General features: G+C 41.7%; 1 protein-coding gene across 1 annotated transcript in view; it reads right to left on the reverse strand.

Moving 5' to 3' along the window:
* Positions 1-14,770, reverse strand: part of LOC141171767 (uncharacterized) — a 179,263-nt gene that overhangs the window by 10,821 nt on the left and 153,672 nt on the right. Inside the window, exons 18-23 of the mRNA XM_073655411.1 lie at positions 14,387-14,511; positions 12,647-12,711; positions 10,343-10,536; positions 7,109-7,274; positions 5,925-6,089; positions 4,238-4,311 (exon numbers count right to left, since the gene is read on the reverse strand). Coding sequence (XP_073511512.1) covers positions 4,238-4,311; positions 5,925-6,089; positions 7,109-7,274; positions 10,343-10,536; positions 12,647-12,711; positions 14,387-14,511 — 789 coding nt within the window. The remainder of the gene's footprint in view (positions 1-4,237; positions 4,312-5,924; positions 6,090-7,108; positions 7,275-10,342; positions 10,537-12,646; positions 12,712-14,386; positions 14,512-14,770) is intronic.

A 14,770-nucleotide genomic window follows, 5' to 3' on the forward strand; every position in this document is an offset into this window, starting at 1 on the left:
CAGTGTCTGGCTGTGACGGCATAAAGATGAGACAAGTTCATGTCCAATGAACTCGGCTCACCTCATGCACGTCACTGACAGCGTGGGAGAATTCTCCTGCACTCAGCACTTCAGCGTGAGAATTCTCCCACGCTGTCAGTGACGTACATGAGGTCAGCTGAGTTCATTGGACATGAATGAGCTCACCTCATGCACGTCACTAACAGCGTGGGAAAATTCTCACGCTGAAGCGCTGAGTGCAGGAGAATTTTCCCACGCTGTCAGTGACGTGCATGAGGTGAGCTCATTCATGTCCAATGATCTCAGCTCACCTCATGCACGTCACTGACAGCGTGGGAAAATTCTCCTGCACTCAGCGCTACAGCGTGAGAATTCTCCCACGCTGTCAGTGACGTGCATGAGGTGAGCTCATTCATGTCCAATGAACTCAGCTGACCTCATGTACGTCACTGACAGCGTGGGAGAATTCTCACGCTGAAGTGCTGAGTGCAGGAGAATTCTCCCACGCTGTCAGTGACGTGCATGAGGTGCGCCGAGTTCATTGGACATGACCTCGGCTCATCTGGATGCCGTCACAGCCAGACACTGCAGAGCGCAAGAATGCCTGCGCTTCTCAGTGTCTGCGGGATGACAGGCTGGATGGCGGCGTTCTGCTGCGGTCCAGCCTGTTATCTCGATGTAGCAGAGCTGAAGCTGTCGTGGGAACCATGGAAAGGTAAGGATGAGGTTGCTTTATTATTTTTCTTTTATTGCAGGAGATCGTTGGCTTCAGCTGGAATGGGCGTGACGGTAAGTATGGTTTAATTTAGAACAATAAAGGAATGTGTCTTTATTTCAATTAAAGGACTTTATTCTGGGTGTTTGTGTTTTCTTTTAACTTTGACTATGGGGTTAGTAATGGGGGTGTCTTATAGACGCCTCTCCATTACTAACCTGGGCTTGATGTCAGCTGGCATTATAAGCTGACATCAACCCCAACCCTATTACCCCACTGCCACCGCTACAGGGCAGTGGGAAGAGCGAGGCTAAGTGCCAGAATTGGCGCATTCTAAGGATGCGCCATTTCTGGGGCGGCTGACGGCTGGTGTTTCTAGCCTGGGAGGGGGCCAATATTCATGGCACCCTTCCTGGGCTATTAATATCAGCCCCCAGCTGTCTGCCTAGCCTTTGCTAGCTATTAAAATAGGGGGGACCCCACGTCATTTTTTTGGGGGGTCCCCCATTTTAATAGCTAGTAAAGGCTAGGTATTCCGCTGGGGGCTGATATTAGTAGCCTGGGAAGCTCCGTGGGTATTACCCCCTTCCCAGGCTTCAAACATCTGCCCCAGCAGTCTGCTTAACCTCCGCTAGAGACTAAAATTAAGGGGAACCCCACGCCAATTTTTTTTTAAATAAATCCTTTATTTTAACACTAAATGACAAGTACAGTAATCAACGCTGTCACTGTACTTCATATATATGTGACTGACATGTTTCTATCTATCTAATCTATGTGTGATTCTCTATTCCTTCTATTCTAAATTGTCGGGTACAGATGCTGAATTGCCGGCCGGCTTTTTTAAAGAGACGGTGCATGAAAACACTATTATTTTTTTTTAATAAATCCTTTACACTAAATGACAAGTACAGTAAGCAACACTGTCACTGTACTTCATATATATGTGACTGACATGTTTCTATCTACCTAATCTATGTGTGATTCTCTATTTCTTCTATTCTAAATTGTTGGGTACAGATGCTGAATTGCCGGCCGGCTTTTTTAAAGAGACGGTGCATGAAAACACTATTATTTTTTTTAATAAATCCTTTACACTAAATGACAAGTACAGTAATCAACACTGTCACTGTACTTCATATATATGTGACTGACATGTTTCTATCTATCTAATCTATGTGTGAAGCTCTATTCTGTCTGTTATAAATTGTCGGGTACCGCTGCTGAATTGCCGGCCGGCTTTTTTAAAGAGACGGTGCATGAAAACACTATTATTTTTTTTAATAAATCCTTTACACTAAATGACAAGTACAGTAATCAACACTGTCACTGTACTTCATATATATGTGACTGACATGTTTCTATCTATCTAATCTATGTGTGAAGCTCTATTCTGTCTGTTATAAATTGTCGGGTACCGCTGCTGAATTGCCGGCCGGCTTTTTTAAAGAGACGGTGCATGAAAACACTATTATTTTTTTTGATAAATCCTTTACACTAAATGACAAGTACAGTAAGCAACACTGTCACTGTACTTCATATATATGTGACTGACATGTTTCTATCTATCTAATCTATGTGTGAAGCTCTATTCTTTCTGTTCTAAATTGTCGGGTACCGGTGTATGCCGCTGATGAATTGCCGGCTTTTCATGTTTCACTGTGAGCACTGTTCCCATCGATTTGGGCAATCACTGTAATGCCACAACCACCATGGCTGTGGCATTACAGTGAGTGGCAGACAATCCCTGCATGATTGGTGCTCTAAATAGCGCCAGACATGCAGGACACGCTTTTGGTGCACGAACAGTTATCGAACATAACCTCGAACAGCCGAATTTTTTGCAAATCGTTCGGGTTCGTCGAACAACTCGAACACCGCCCAAAACAGCTCGAATTTGAGATTGGCGAACAGTTCTAGTCGAACACCGCTCATCTCTAGTAGAGATGTGTCTGCTGCTAGAACTCTGTGTGGCATTGGCCTGGTCTCTAATCTGAGCTGCTGTTAACCTGCGATTTCTGAGGCTGGTGACTTATCCTCAGAAGAGGTGACTCTAGGTCTTCCTTTCCTGGGGCGGTCCTGATGTGAGCCAGTTTCTTTGTAGCGCTTGATGGTTTTTGCAACTGCGCTTGGAGACACTTTCAAAGTTTTCCCAATTTTTCGGACTGACTGACCTTCATTTCTTTAAGTAATGATGGGCACTTGTTTTTCTTTACTTAGCTGCTTTTTTCTTGCCATAATACAAATTCTAACAGTCTATTCAGTAGGACTATCAGCTGTGTATCCACCAGACTTCTGCACAACACAACTGATGGTCCCAACCCCATTTATAAGGCAAGAAATCCTACTTATTAAACCTAACAGGGCACACCTGTGAAGTGAAAACCATATCCGGTGACTACCTCTTGAAGCTCATCAAGAGTGTGCAAAGCAGTCATCAAAGCAAAAGGTGGCTACTTTGAGGAACCTAGAATATAAGACATATTTTCAGTTGTTTCACACTTTTTTGTTAAGTATATAATTCCACATGTGTTAGTTCATAGTTTTGATGCCTTCAGTGTGAATGTACAATTTTCATAGTCATGAAAATACAGAAAAATCTTTAAATGAGAAGGTGTGTCCAAACTTTTGGTCTGTACTGTATATATATATACTGTATATAAATTGTTTATAATCATCTCCGACTGTCCTTGCCTTGTGTCTCTGTGCGTTGCATTCAGACACCTGCATTACACATAGATGACTCATCCTTAGGATAGGTCATCAATATGAAATCAGTGGGGGTCCAACATCCGGCTCCCCCACCAATCAGCTGTTATTTGCTCTGGCTCCTTTTGAATGGGAGTTGTCCTGCAGTACCCAACAGCGGCCACTACACATTGAATGGAGCTGCACAGTGCAGTCCTGTTTCATGTGGGCCGCTGGTGGAGTAAATAACGACTAATCAATAGGGAAGGCGGATGTTGGAACCCCACCGATCTCATATACTGTATATCACCTATCATATATGATGTTACTGGAAAACCCCTTTAAGTGATTCCAGCTCTCTGCATACTTCCTAATGGTGATATTATATAAAACCGACATGTCAGGAGAGCCGACATAATCATGAACCAGTACCGTATAAAAAAGGCTCTAAAAATGACTTTCCAAGAAGCTCCCAAGGTGCTTCAGTCCGATACTAGGGCGCAATGGAAAGTGAGTGATATTGCCAATAGATTACTATTCTATTAAAGTAACAACACACCCAAACCTGATCTTATAGTCAGTTACCATGCTCTAAAATGTAGTCTTTTTTTCTGTTATCAGCCACAACTTTGGTGTTTTTCCATGGGATGATAGAAAATACAATTCGCAATGACCCCTGCATTTATCTCACTCAGTGCCAATCCCGAATAACTCCTGAGGCATTGGCATATAAAGTATACAGTATATAGTCTGTGTGCTTAGAATATTTGTGCTTTTTATTTTTTGCCTCTTTTGGATCATCCAGCAGAAAATATTCTGAATATTCCTACTTACCCGTATGCTGGAAATTGGTTCTCTCTTCGTCATATGTGAACCACATTCTGGAATCACGTCTGTCTTTGAATAAACTAAAGAATAAGGAAAAAAAAGATAATTCTGTGAGATTATATCAGCTGATCCTAAGCCGTAGATTTTACATACAACATTTATGTGGTACATAGGTGTGATCCATACACATACGGTACTTTTATTTTCCATTATATGTCGCCACCATGCACTTTACACAAAATATAACAGATGAGTACACGGGTGTTCTGCTTTGTGCTTTTGTATGTTTTTGCCCTTTGTTGTCTTTTTATTTGCCCTTTACAGACTTGTTATTAGGAAAACAGATAAGGATGACAACTCTAACAAAGAATTAGCAGGAAAATAAAGTAATAGGGAGATTTTGTACTTTTTTCTGGTTACTGTATAGAACCTAACAATTATGTATTTTGTTTTAAAATGACCAGAAAAGAAAGGGTTTGTGCCACATTGTTCAGGAGCACACCAATCACCAGCCTCCCAACTTGGTGCTTATTGTGGGGTCATTTGCTCCTGCTTGGTTGACAATGCAGCACCGTAACCCTGGCTGTCGAGTCAAATTGTACGCTAGCCTGGATCAGGCGCTAAGACTGTGCTCCAGTGATCAGTGCAGTGCTTACAAGCTCAATAGTAAAGAGCTTGTAAACACTGCTCATCTGCAGCCAACATGTTAGATCTGCCATAAACAATAAAATAAAAAATGACTCCATTCTTAAGAACAGAAAGGAACTTTAAAGAAGCACTCCCATCAAAGGTTTTATCCTCGCAATATAGTACAGTCATCATATTATATAGCACTGTGTACTTACAAATCCTGATTTTGCCCTCTATATAGAAACCGGAGTTCTGCTTTCCCTTCATGAGTCATCATTAGAACTACAGTTCTACATCACTACAAAGTCCCTGGGAGGGGGGAGGAGTGGAGCAGCTGGGTCAGCAGTTGAATAGGAGGTGGCGCTGGGCTGCCAAGGACTTTGCAGTGAAGTAGAATTGTAGTTCTAATGATGACTCATGCAGGGAAAACAGACCTCCTGTTTCTACTTAGAGCTTAGAAGGATTCAGCTAGTAAGTTTTTACTCGTGATGTCATAGCTCTAGTGGAAAAGAGAAGAATTAACTGGGTAGAAAGGCAAAATGAGCAATTGAAAGTACACAGCGCTATATAATATGATGATTGCAATATATTAAGAGCATAAAAATAGTTTTTATTCCCTAAACCTGTCTAAATATAAGTGCCATAAAATATACACAGCTCGCCGCCTTCCCCCGTTTCCAGCGCTGCTCCAGTCCTCTTCTCACTCACTTGACTGAAATTCTAATATGTGAGTCGGAAGTCGCTTATACAATGGAAGTCCATGGAGCGTAACAACAAAGATTTTTTATTGCACTTACATTACATAACATATACAATGAGACAGGTTTAGAGAATAAAAAATCATTGGAAGTGCTTTTTAATTACAAGTAAAATTGGAAAGTTGCTATAAGATGGGAATATCCCATTAAGCATTTGGGTATGTTCACTGGATTTGCAGAAGATCAGTTTATACTGATTTCACCCTTTGAAACGCAATGGATCAAGGTCCAGTGTGCACATACTCTTTAATGCCCCCCTTCCCACCACCAACACCACTGATATTATTTTTCCACAATACACAAACCTGAACATCCTTTTCTTCCTCAGGACATACACTGCAAAAATCAGAACGATGAGAAGCAGGAGGATTCCGCCAATCACTCCAAATATTAACCCGTAAAATCCAGAAGTTCGCACGTACAGCTCGCATTGCTCTCCTTGGAACTGGTAGAAATTAGACTTGTAGCACCTAGAGCAAAGGATAGTTTCAATGCAACGTCTACATTATCTGCTGACATTACCAATCACTTATCTTAGACATGTGTCTTTCTTTATAATTAGGTATCTTTCTACCAGTGAGATCAAGACCTATGATCCTTTCAGCTAAGGTGAGAACAATGGAAGAATGATTTCACAACTATGGTGCCCATTGCTACAATTTATTCATGTGTTTTTTTTTTAATTATTTAGATCTATAATGTTGAGCTCAATGAGTATTAGTGACAACCAGCGACTGTATCTAGGCCTCTAAGGGATATTCGATGAAGGACTTAAATGATTGGAGGCAACCACATTGATAATGAGACCTTTTATCCGATTACCCCTTTAGGGTGTCACCATTATTAACACTAAATGGAAATTAAAGGGGTTGTCCAGTCTTAATGTACAAGTCTGCAATCACTCTATGTTACTGCAGACTTGTGAATCCTTGCATCACGCGTTGTGAGGATTTTCCGGTGCCGGCTGCGAGTGCATGTCAGCAAGTATGTGATTTGCATACATGTGGTCACATGCCAACTAGACGTGCCCGGCCTCGCTCAATACAAGTGTATTGAGTGATGATGGACACGTCTAGTCGGAATGTGGACGGAAATATGCAAATAGCATTCTTGTGGTCACATGACCATCCGAAGAACCCTTACGGTGAGCAATGTGAGGATTCACAGCTCTGCAGTCACATAGAGTGACTGTAGATTTGTAATTTGAGACTGGACAACCCCTTTCATTCTGCTCCAGCATTGGTTCTTCACCACTGCAGCCAATCACCAGGCTCATCAGCTCATGCTATATACATTGACAGTGACTGATTGCCGCGGTGCTGTGCACTGTAGTCAAGATGTCACAGCTGTGGCAGCAGAGAAGAGCTGGCACTGAAGCAGAGGAGGGAAAGTAATGTTCAGTTTGTTATAATCACCCAGTGAGAGCTTTTTGGGGGTAAAATAAATTTTTGGAAAACCCCCTATAACAGAAATATAAGCATATACTTACAGACATATGGAGCCATTTTTTGCATTGAAGCATTCTCCATTATGATGGCAGTAGGCTGGGTTATTGAAGCACGGCCCGGTGCAGTAACAGTTCACATCATTACACGTCACTATGTAGCCAGCGTAATTCAGAGAACAGCTCACATATGGCATCATCTGTCCTACATCTGTAAAATTTAAGAGATAACAATTTTTGTACCCAATACTGTTAGAAGATAGGAAACATTAAAATGGCTAATTTTATCCAGTCCACTTTTTGGAAGAGTCGCACTAAATGTTGATGTTTTCAGGAAACCTGTATGGTCCCCCAACGCTTTTAGACTGTGTCCATCAACATTTAGCCCTTTACCCCAGTAATGTTTTATTACTGCATATTTTTGAGTAAAATCAACTCATATACAGGTGCTTCTCTTTTTGAATTGAAGAACTGAAATAAATTAACTTTTTGATGATATTCTAATTTTGTGAGAAGCACCTGTAGATTGGCTCGCTGCATGGTAGTCAACCAGGACTAATCAGCGAAGGCTTTTACTAACTGGGACTAGTCTGGGTACAAAAGCTGCAGTCACGCCCTGTGGACGTGATTGACAGTCCCCACACTACTGATGTCTTCACAATTTGCACTCCTCCTGGCTCCAACTACAAAGCAGAGCTTCAACCAATAGAAATATCTATTAGACGCTCTTAATGATTTTTCCAATCACCACTAATTTGTCCATGATTTGAAGAATTGCTATATTTAAAGGGGTTTCCAGGCTGTCTGATTGGTAGGTGTTCAAATGTAAAGTAAAGTGGTGGCCTACTGTACTCTCCATGGTTACTCAGGCACACTGCAGTGCAAGCTACGCCAGGTACTAATTCTGAGTTCCCTCATTCTGCTGAGGTTTGGACCCTCCACTCATCAGAATTCTATGGCCTTTTCTTAAGGCCCCGTCACACTTAGCGACACTGCAACGATCCCAACAACGATACGACCTGTCAGGGATCGTTGCTGCGTCGCTATGTGGTCGCTGGTGAGCTGTCAAACAGGCAGGCTCACCAACGATCAGGGGAGCAGCGACATCGTGGAAAGAATCTTTCCACGATGTCCTGCTCCTGGTTACCAGCCTGCTGAAGCAGGAGCAGGCTGGTAACTATGGTAAACATCGGGTACTAGGGGCACACGCGCTCCTAGTAACCCGTTGTTTATCATGGTTACCACTCTGCTACAGTGAGCAGGAGGTTACCGCTCACTTTAGCAGGCTCGTAACCATGATAAACAGCGGGTTACTAAGTGCGCGTGTGCCCCTAGTAACCTGATGTTTACCATAGTTACCAGCCTGATCTCTGCTCCCGCTGGTCACACACAGCGACGTGTGCTGACCAGCGGGAGAGCAACGACCAAAAAATGGTCCAGGACACTTTGCAGCGATCAGCGACCTCACAGCAGGGGCCTGATCGTTGCGAAGTGTCACACATAGCGACATCGCTGGTGAGGTCGCTGTTGCGTCACCAAAACCGTGACACAGCAGCGATCTCGCTAGCGATCTTGCTATGTGAAACGGGGGCTTTAGGAAAGGCCATTGTTAATGAAGCACTCCCCGGGTTTTTTCTTCTATAGCCACACCCACCTCTTAAATATAGTGTACTCCTATGTATAGTTGAAAAGTAACCATTGTTTTAACTTTTTTCTTTTCATAAATCATTAGTAGATGTGAAAATAAGAAACTTCGTAATATATCTTATTAGAGGAATGAGCTTCTTTCTCCTCTTGGACTTATCATTGATTCTCGAAAGTTTCCAATTTACGGGTAAAATCTGTATTCAGCAAATGCAGATTTTCCCATTACTGAGATAGGAGAGGACAATTGATGCTGATAAGATTCTATGGTGAAGTGTAATTGTTATTTCAGGAGAACTTGAAACAGAATGTCTGTGTCTGCCTCTAGCTCATCCCTCCATAAATTTTAAAAAACACCAATTGTCATCTCCTTCCTCGGCAATAGGAAAATTTGTCTTCATTGAATACAGATTTTACAAATTTAGCTCATGAATTGAAAGTAAAATATCAATCCATGAGAATTAATTTATGAAATAAAAATGAAATGATGGTTACTCTTCCAGCCTCTTTTTTTCTTCCCTCCATCTTCCATCTTCATTCCTAGCTCCCATCCTGAATGTTATTCCTCAATGATCTGCATTTTGCATCAGCACAGCATCAGATGACCAGCTAGTGCCTATGCAACCCCTATATGAAGTAAAAGATTATACATAAACAGTCAGGGGGGCTGAACTCTCTTACATTAAAACTGTGTGACAGGCACTGTGCAGTCATCATCATTATCATTGATATAAAGTTCTGTCCAACCCTGTTGAGAACTTCAGTGGTACAGTCCATGCAGTTAAATCATACAGGCAATTATGGTGACCACTTTCAACCAATATAAAGTCATGACTTAACTGAGGAGAAGTATACTATGAATTCTTCAATAGAAATGAACAACTACGTAAGGTATTCTAGCAGAAATATATATGAGGACTGATACCCTTTTGCCCCAAAACTTAATTATTTAGTAATGCTCCAATCTATCAATGTTGAGGAAACAGCATCATACACCTGTTCCATAAACCGTATTAACATGACTCTCAGGACATCAGTATTTTCGAGTTGTTCTACAGATCAGAAGATAACTCCAGAATTAGTTAGAACAGTGAACAACAATTTTTTTCCCTATATTTAAATCCACATTGTGACAGGATTTATAACGTCGTCACTGTAAAGCACCAGCCCTATGGCTATGTGCACACAAAGTTTTTTTGAGGCAGTGAAAAATTGCACACTTTACGTTTTTTTTAGCGTTTTGTTAACATTTTCTTAAACAGATTTCTATAAAATATTTAAACCTTTTTTTAGTTTGTTTCTTTTGCAGATGATTTTATCACTTTTTTAAAAAAAAAAATCCATTAAACAAAAAAAAATGCTCCATAAGATGCCCAGGTGTCTTTTGACTTTTATTGTAAAGTATTGAGTGGCTTCACACCTGAAGAATCGACCACACCTGAAGAATTGACCGGTCGCTTCTTTTACCTGCTTGGTGACTTTGGAAAACTGAAGCTAATTAAAAACGATCAAAAGACTGAACATATAATCCGTAAATTGTGTTTAAAAAAAAAATGAAGAGGAAGAGTTCTTCAAACTTTTTTGGAGCGATTTTTCAGGTGTTTATTTTGATGGTGTGTAGATGTAAAAACTTACTTGTTATAGCAGGTGATTGAGGGTCTATTTTAGAAATGGAGACACTGGCATTCATCTCTTCTGCGAGTGCCGGGAGTGACTGCTCCAGTGAATTGTTCACAGCCAACACCAAATCCTTGTTCATGAAGTCAATGCCCATCTGATTGTTGGGATATTCGTAGATAGCAGTGCTGTCCACAATAATACTGCCACGCCTATAAAACAGCGACACCTCTACGTTAAAGAATAAAACTCCCTGCTATAGATATAAACTGTCTGTCTTGTCTTGTCTGTACACAGAAAATACTTGTGTGATACTTCTATAAATGCATTTTTTTTCCCTCTAATACGGGTGGCCCTTGTTGGTGTACAATATATATTTTTTTACATTGCTATAAATTGACCCAAGAAAGACCCCCATCTATACATTAGTTCACATGACTATGTGTTGAAAGGGTAGACATAATTTTTTTTTTTGGCCCAATTCCCCCATCCTTCAGCTGGAACGAGGGAGGGCCCTCAGACAAAGTCCCAGGCCAACCAGTATACAGTATAATGGGCCCCACCTTACCTTCTATACAGAATATTGGGCCACACATAGTCCTCCATACAGAATAATGGGCCCCACATAGTTCTCCATACAGAATAATGGGCCCCACATAGTCCTCCATACAGAATAATGGCCCCACATAGTCCTCCATACAGAATAATGGGCCCCACATAGTCCTCCATACAGAATAATGGCCCCATATAGTGCTCCATACGGAATAATGGGCCTCACATAGTCCTCCATACAGAATAATGGGTCACACATAGTCCTCCATACAGAATAATAGGTCCCACATAGTCCGCCTTACAGAATAATGGGCCCCACATAGTCCTCCATACAGAATAATGGGCCCACATAGTGCTCCATACAGAATAATGGGCCCCACATAGTTCTCCATACAGAATAATGGCCCCACATAGTGCTCCATACAGAATAATGGGCCCCACATAGTCCTCCATGCAATATAATGGCCCCACATATTCCTCCATACAGAATAATGGGCCCCACATAGTTCTCCATGCAGAATAATGGGCCCCACATAGTCCTCCATACAGAATAATGGCCCCACATAGTTCTCCATACAGTATAATGGCCCCACATAGTCCTCCATACAGTATAATGGACCCACATAGTTCTCCATACAGAATAATGGCCCCACATAGTGCTCCATACAGAAAATGGGCCCCACATAGTCCTCCATGCAATATAATGGCCCCACATAGCCCTCCATACAGAATAATGGCCCCACGTAGTCCTCCATACAGAATAATGGGCCCCACATAGTCCTTCATACAGAATAATGGCCCCACATAGAGCTGGTGGTTTTGGTGTTGCGGGCCAAATAAAACCACCCTGCAGGCCAGATTTGGCTCATGGGCCCGAGTTTGACATGTATTTTCTACATGGACGTACAGAGGGTTTTATTCCTCAAGAGTCTATGAATATTAAGCCTCAAGTACCCACAGGGATTAAGCCACCATGCTGAGTTCGCACATGTGGTAATGCCATGTCCACTGACTCTTAACATGAAATGGGCGATAATAAACTTGGATCTATTTCCCCAGGAATCCAGCATTAGCTACAGTCACTGCTTAAGGGAGTCTGTCAGCAGGTGTTTGTTATGTAATCTCACAGCAGCATAAGGTAGGGACAGAGACCCTAATTCCAGCAATGTATCACTTTGTTTACTAGGAGCAACAGTTGTGATATAATCACAGTTTTCTCTGCTGCAGATCTAGCAGAGCTCAGAATGCTGAGCTGTGTATAACCCCGCCCACACCACTGATTGGCAGATTTCTGTCAATATACAGTGTACACAGAAAGCAGCCAATCAATGTTGGGGGCGTGGTTAGACCAGGTGGCATGAGGCACCTAGTTCTGCAGTGATAATCTCCTGCTAATAAACCACTGATTGTATTAAAAAAGCAAAACACAGCTTAGTGACACATCACTAGAATCAGGCTATTTTTCCCTACATCATGGTGCTCTCAGATTACATAACATCTGCTGACAGATTCCCTTTATACTTGCAATCTTCTTTCATAAAATTAGACTGCTAGGTCTCCTTTTTTAGGGAAAATTGTAAACCCCAATGCTAAAGTAAACCCCAGTCCCCTTACACAATCGGAAATTCTAAAAATGTACAGTTTCCTGTCTTTTTTCGTTGCCCCCTGCCTGGCATTCACCTACATAACAAGGATAGCACAGTCCCTAAAATCCAGAATATTGATTTTTCCACTAATCTACCTGTATCTACTGTATATACAAGAAATTACCTGAAGCCGTGAATGACCACTTTCGAAAAGTACAAAGGTGCTGCTCTCTTGAAAGCAAAATTTAGCTGCAAAAAAAACAAATAAAAATAAAATTATATGAGAGAGGAGCGGTAACCAGAATTTTATTGTGTTATTTTTCTGCTTTCCTGCTGTGACTATTTTTTTCTGCTTAAGTGACAACAGAAAGTACAGCTGTATTGATTGTCACAAATGATTATCTCATTCATACTTGGCTTTTTTTGTCATTTTTTTGTGTTAATATTTTTTGACCTGTGAATATAAGATTATTATTTCCTATTTAAACACTAGTGTTGCATAGTAGCCAACCTGGGCCGGATGGGGGTGAGGCTTATATAAACACTGCCCAAAATGGACATTATCGGGCGGGTTCCAGGAGCTGCGGAGAGTGGGGAGGCTTAGGCCACGGCCCTACTATCAGTATTTGGTTAATATTCGGTCAGTATTTGTTCCCAGGAGTGGGAGCCAAAACCAAGCGAGGAACGATCAGAGAAAAGGTATAATAGAAACAAGTCACCAATTCTGCATTTATCACCCACTCCTGGTTTTGGCTCCCACTCCTGAGAAAAAATACTGACTGAATACTGATAGTGGGACCATGGCCTTAAAGTGTAACAGTTATTTCAGGAGAACTTGCAGCAGAATGTCTGTGTCGGTCAATAGTTATAGCTCCTCCCTCCTCACCCCTCCCCTCTTCATAGAACTTTATGGGCACCAACTACCATCTCTTGTGTCTGTGTGATTGCAAATCGAAAATGAAATCCTAACTATTTTGAGTTGAAGCCATGTACACAAAGAGTGATTATTTTATTAAAGAGAATCTGTCACCACTTTGGAGATATCAGACCTCTACTATGGGCATACAGGGTATAGAAAAGTAAATCTATACATACCTGTATTGCCCATGGTAGAGGTCTGCTTGCAGAGAAAAGTAGTTTTATGTTTTTGGTTTTCAACAGGCCGGGTTTGTATGAGCACAGTGCCACAGTGCTCTATTGCGCAGGCGCCGGGGAGTCACTATGACTTCCGCTCCAGTGACTCCCGGCGCATAACAAGAAGGTTTTCTGCAGCACTGTGCTCATACAAACCCGGTCGGGAGGAAAGAAAGCGCGGTCTATAAGAGCCGCGCTTTGCGCATGCACCGGGAGGTGAGGAAGGAAAGCGCACGCCACAGCGCCCTGTGACGTGCGGGGGAGGGAGGGAAAATGGTAACTAGGCTGATAGGCGGCGATTTAGGGGAATAATAATCAGATAGGCGGGCATTGCTTGGCGTCCCCCGGACGCCAAGCCTGTTGGAAACCAAAAAGGTAAAACTACTTTTCTCTGCAATCAGACCTCTACTATGGGCCATACAGATATGTATAGATTTACTTTTCGATAACCTGTATGCCCATAGTAGAGGTCTGATAACTCCCAGGGGGTGACAGATTCCCTTTAAACACAATGGTTTAACCAAAACCAATGTAGCACAAGACTGGAGTCTTATGATGGGGAAAGACCTGATTTTAGTCATTGGACTTGTAATCACAAGCACCAGCAAAAAGTGGTTTTTTTTTAAATTCCCCAATGTTCATAGACTTTTAATATGACAATTGTAGGAATTCTCCATCAATAAGAAGTAAAAAATGTACAATAATAAATATTCTATAGATAGTATACAACCAGATACAGAAGCTGATCACATATTGGAATAATTCTGTGTCTTGGCTGATTTATACTTACCACAATTTCAATTTGTGCATACAGGGTCAAGTACTGTGGGGACGATGGGTTGTTTAAAGAATTATCAAAGATCGCATTTATGGTGATCTCAACAGAGATGTTACGTTTTGGGCCTCGCCCTTTATCTGTAAAGGAAATCTATTTAGTAACATAGAAATGAGACTTTCAGTAATAATTTACTTTTATAATGAAATTCAATCTGAATACAGACAACAATAGAGGGAACCCTACATATGGAATCTGACCTGACAAACTACTGCTCTATCTATAGCCCATTTATTCAGAAAGCTCTATCCAGTGGTGGCTGTAAGGGCTTGTGCAGACAAGTGTATTTTCGGTCCAAGTGTGATGTGACAAAACATCAGATCGCACCCGGACCAATGA

Source organism: Phyllobates terribilis, unplaced genomic scaffold, assembly GCF_046119375.1.
Source record: "Phyllobates terribilis strain yellow unplaced genomic scaffold, ASM4611937v1 Scaffold_12__6_contigs__length_324123572, whole genome shotgun sequence".
NCBI classification, from domain to species: domain Eukaryota; kingdom Metazoa; phylum Chordata; class Amphibia; order Anura; family Dendrobatidae; genus Phyllobates; species Phyllobates terribilis.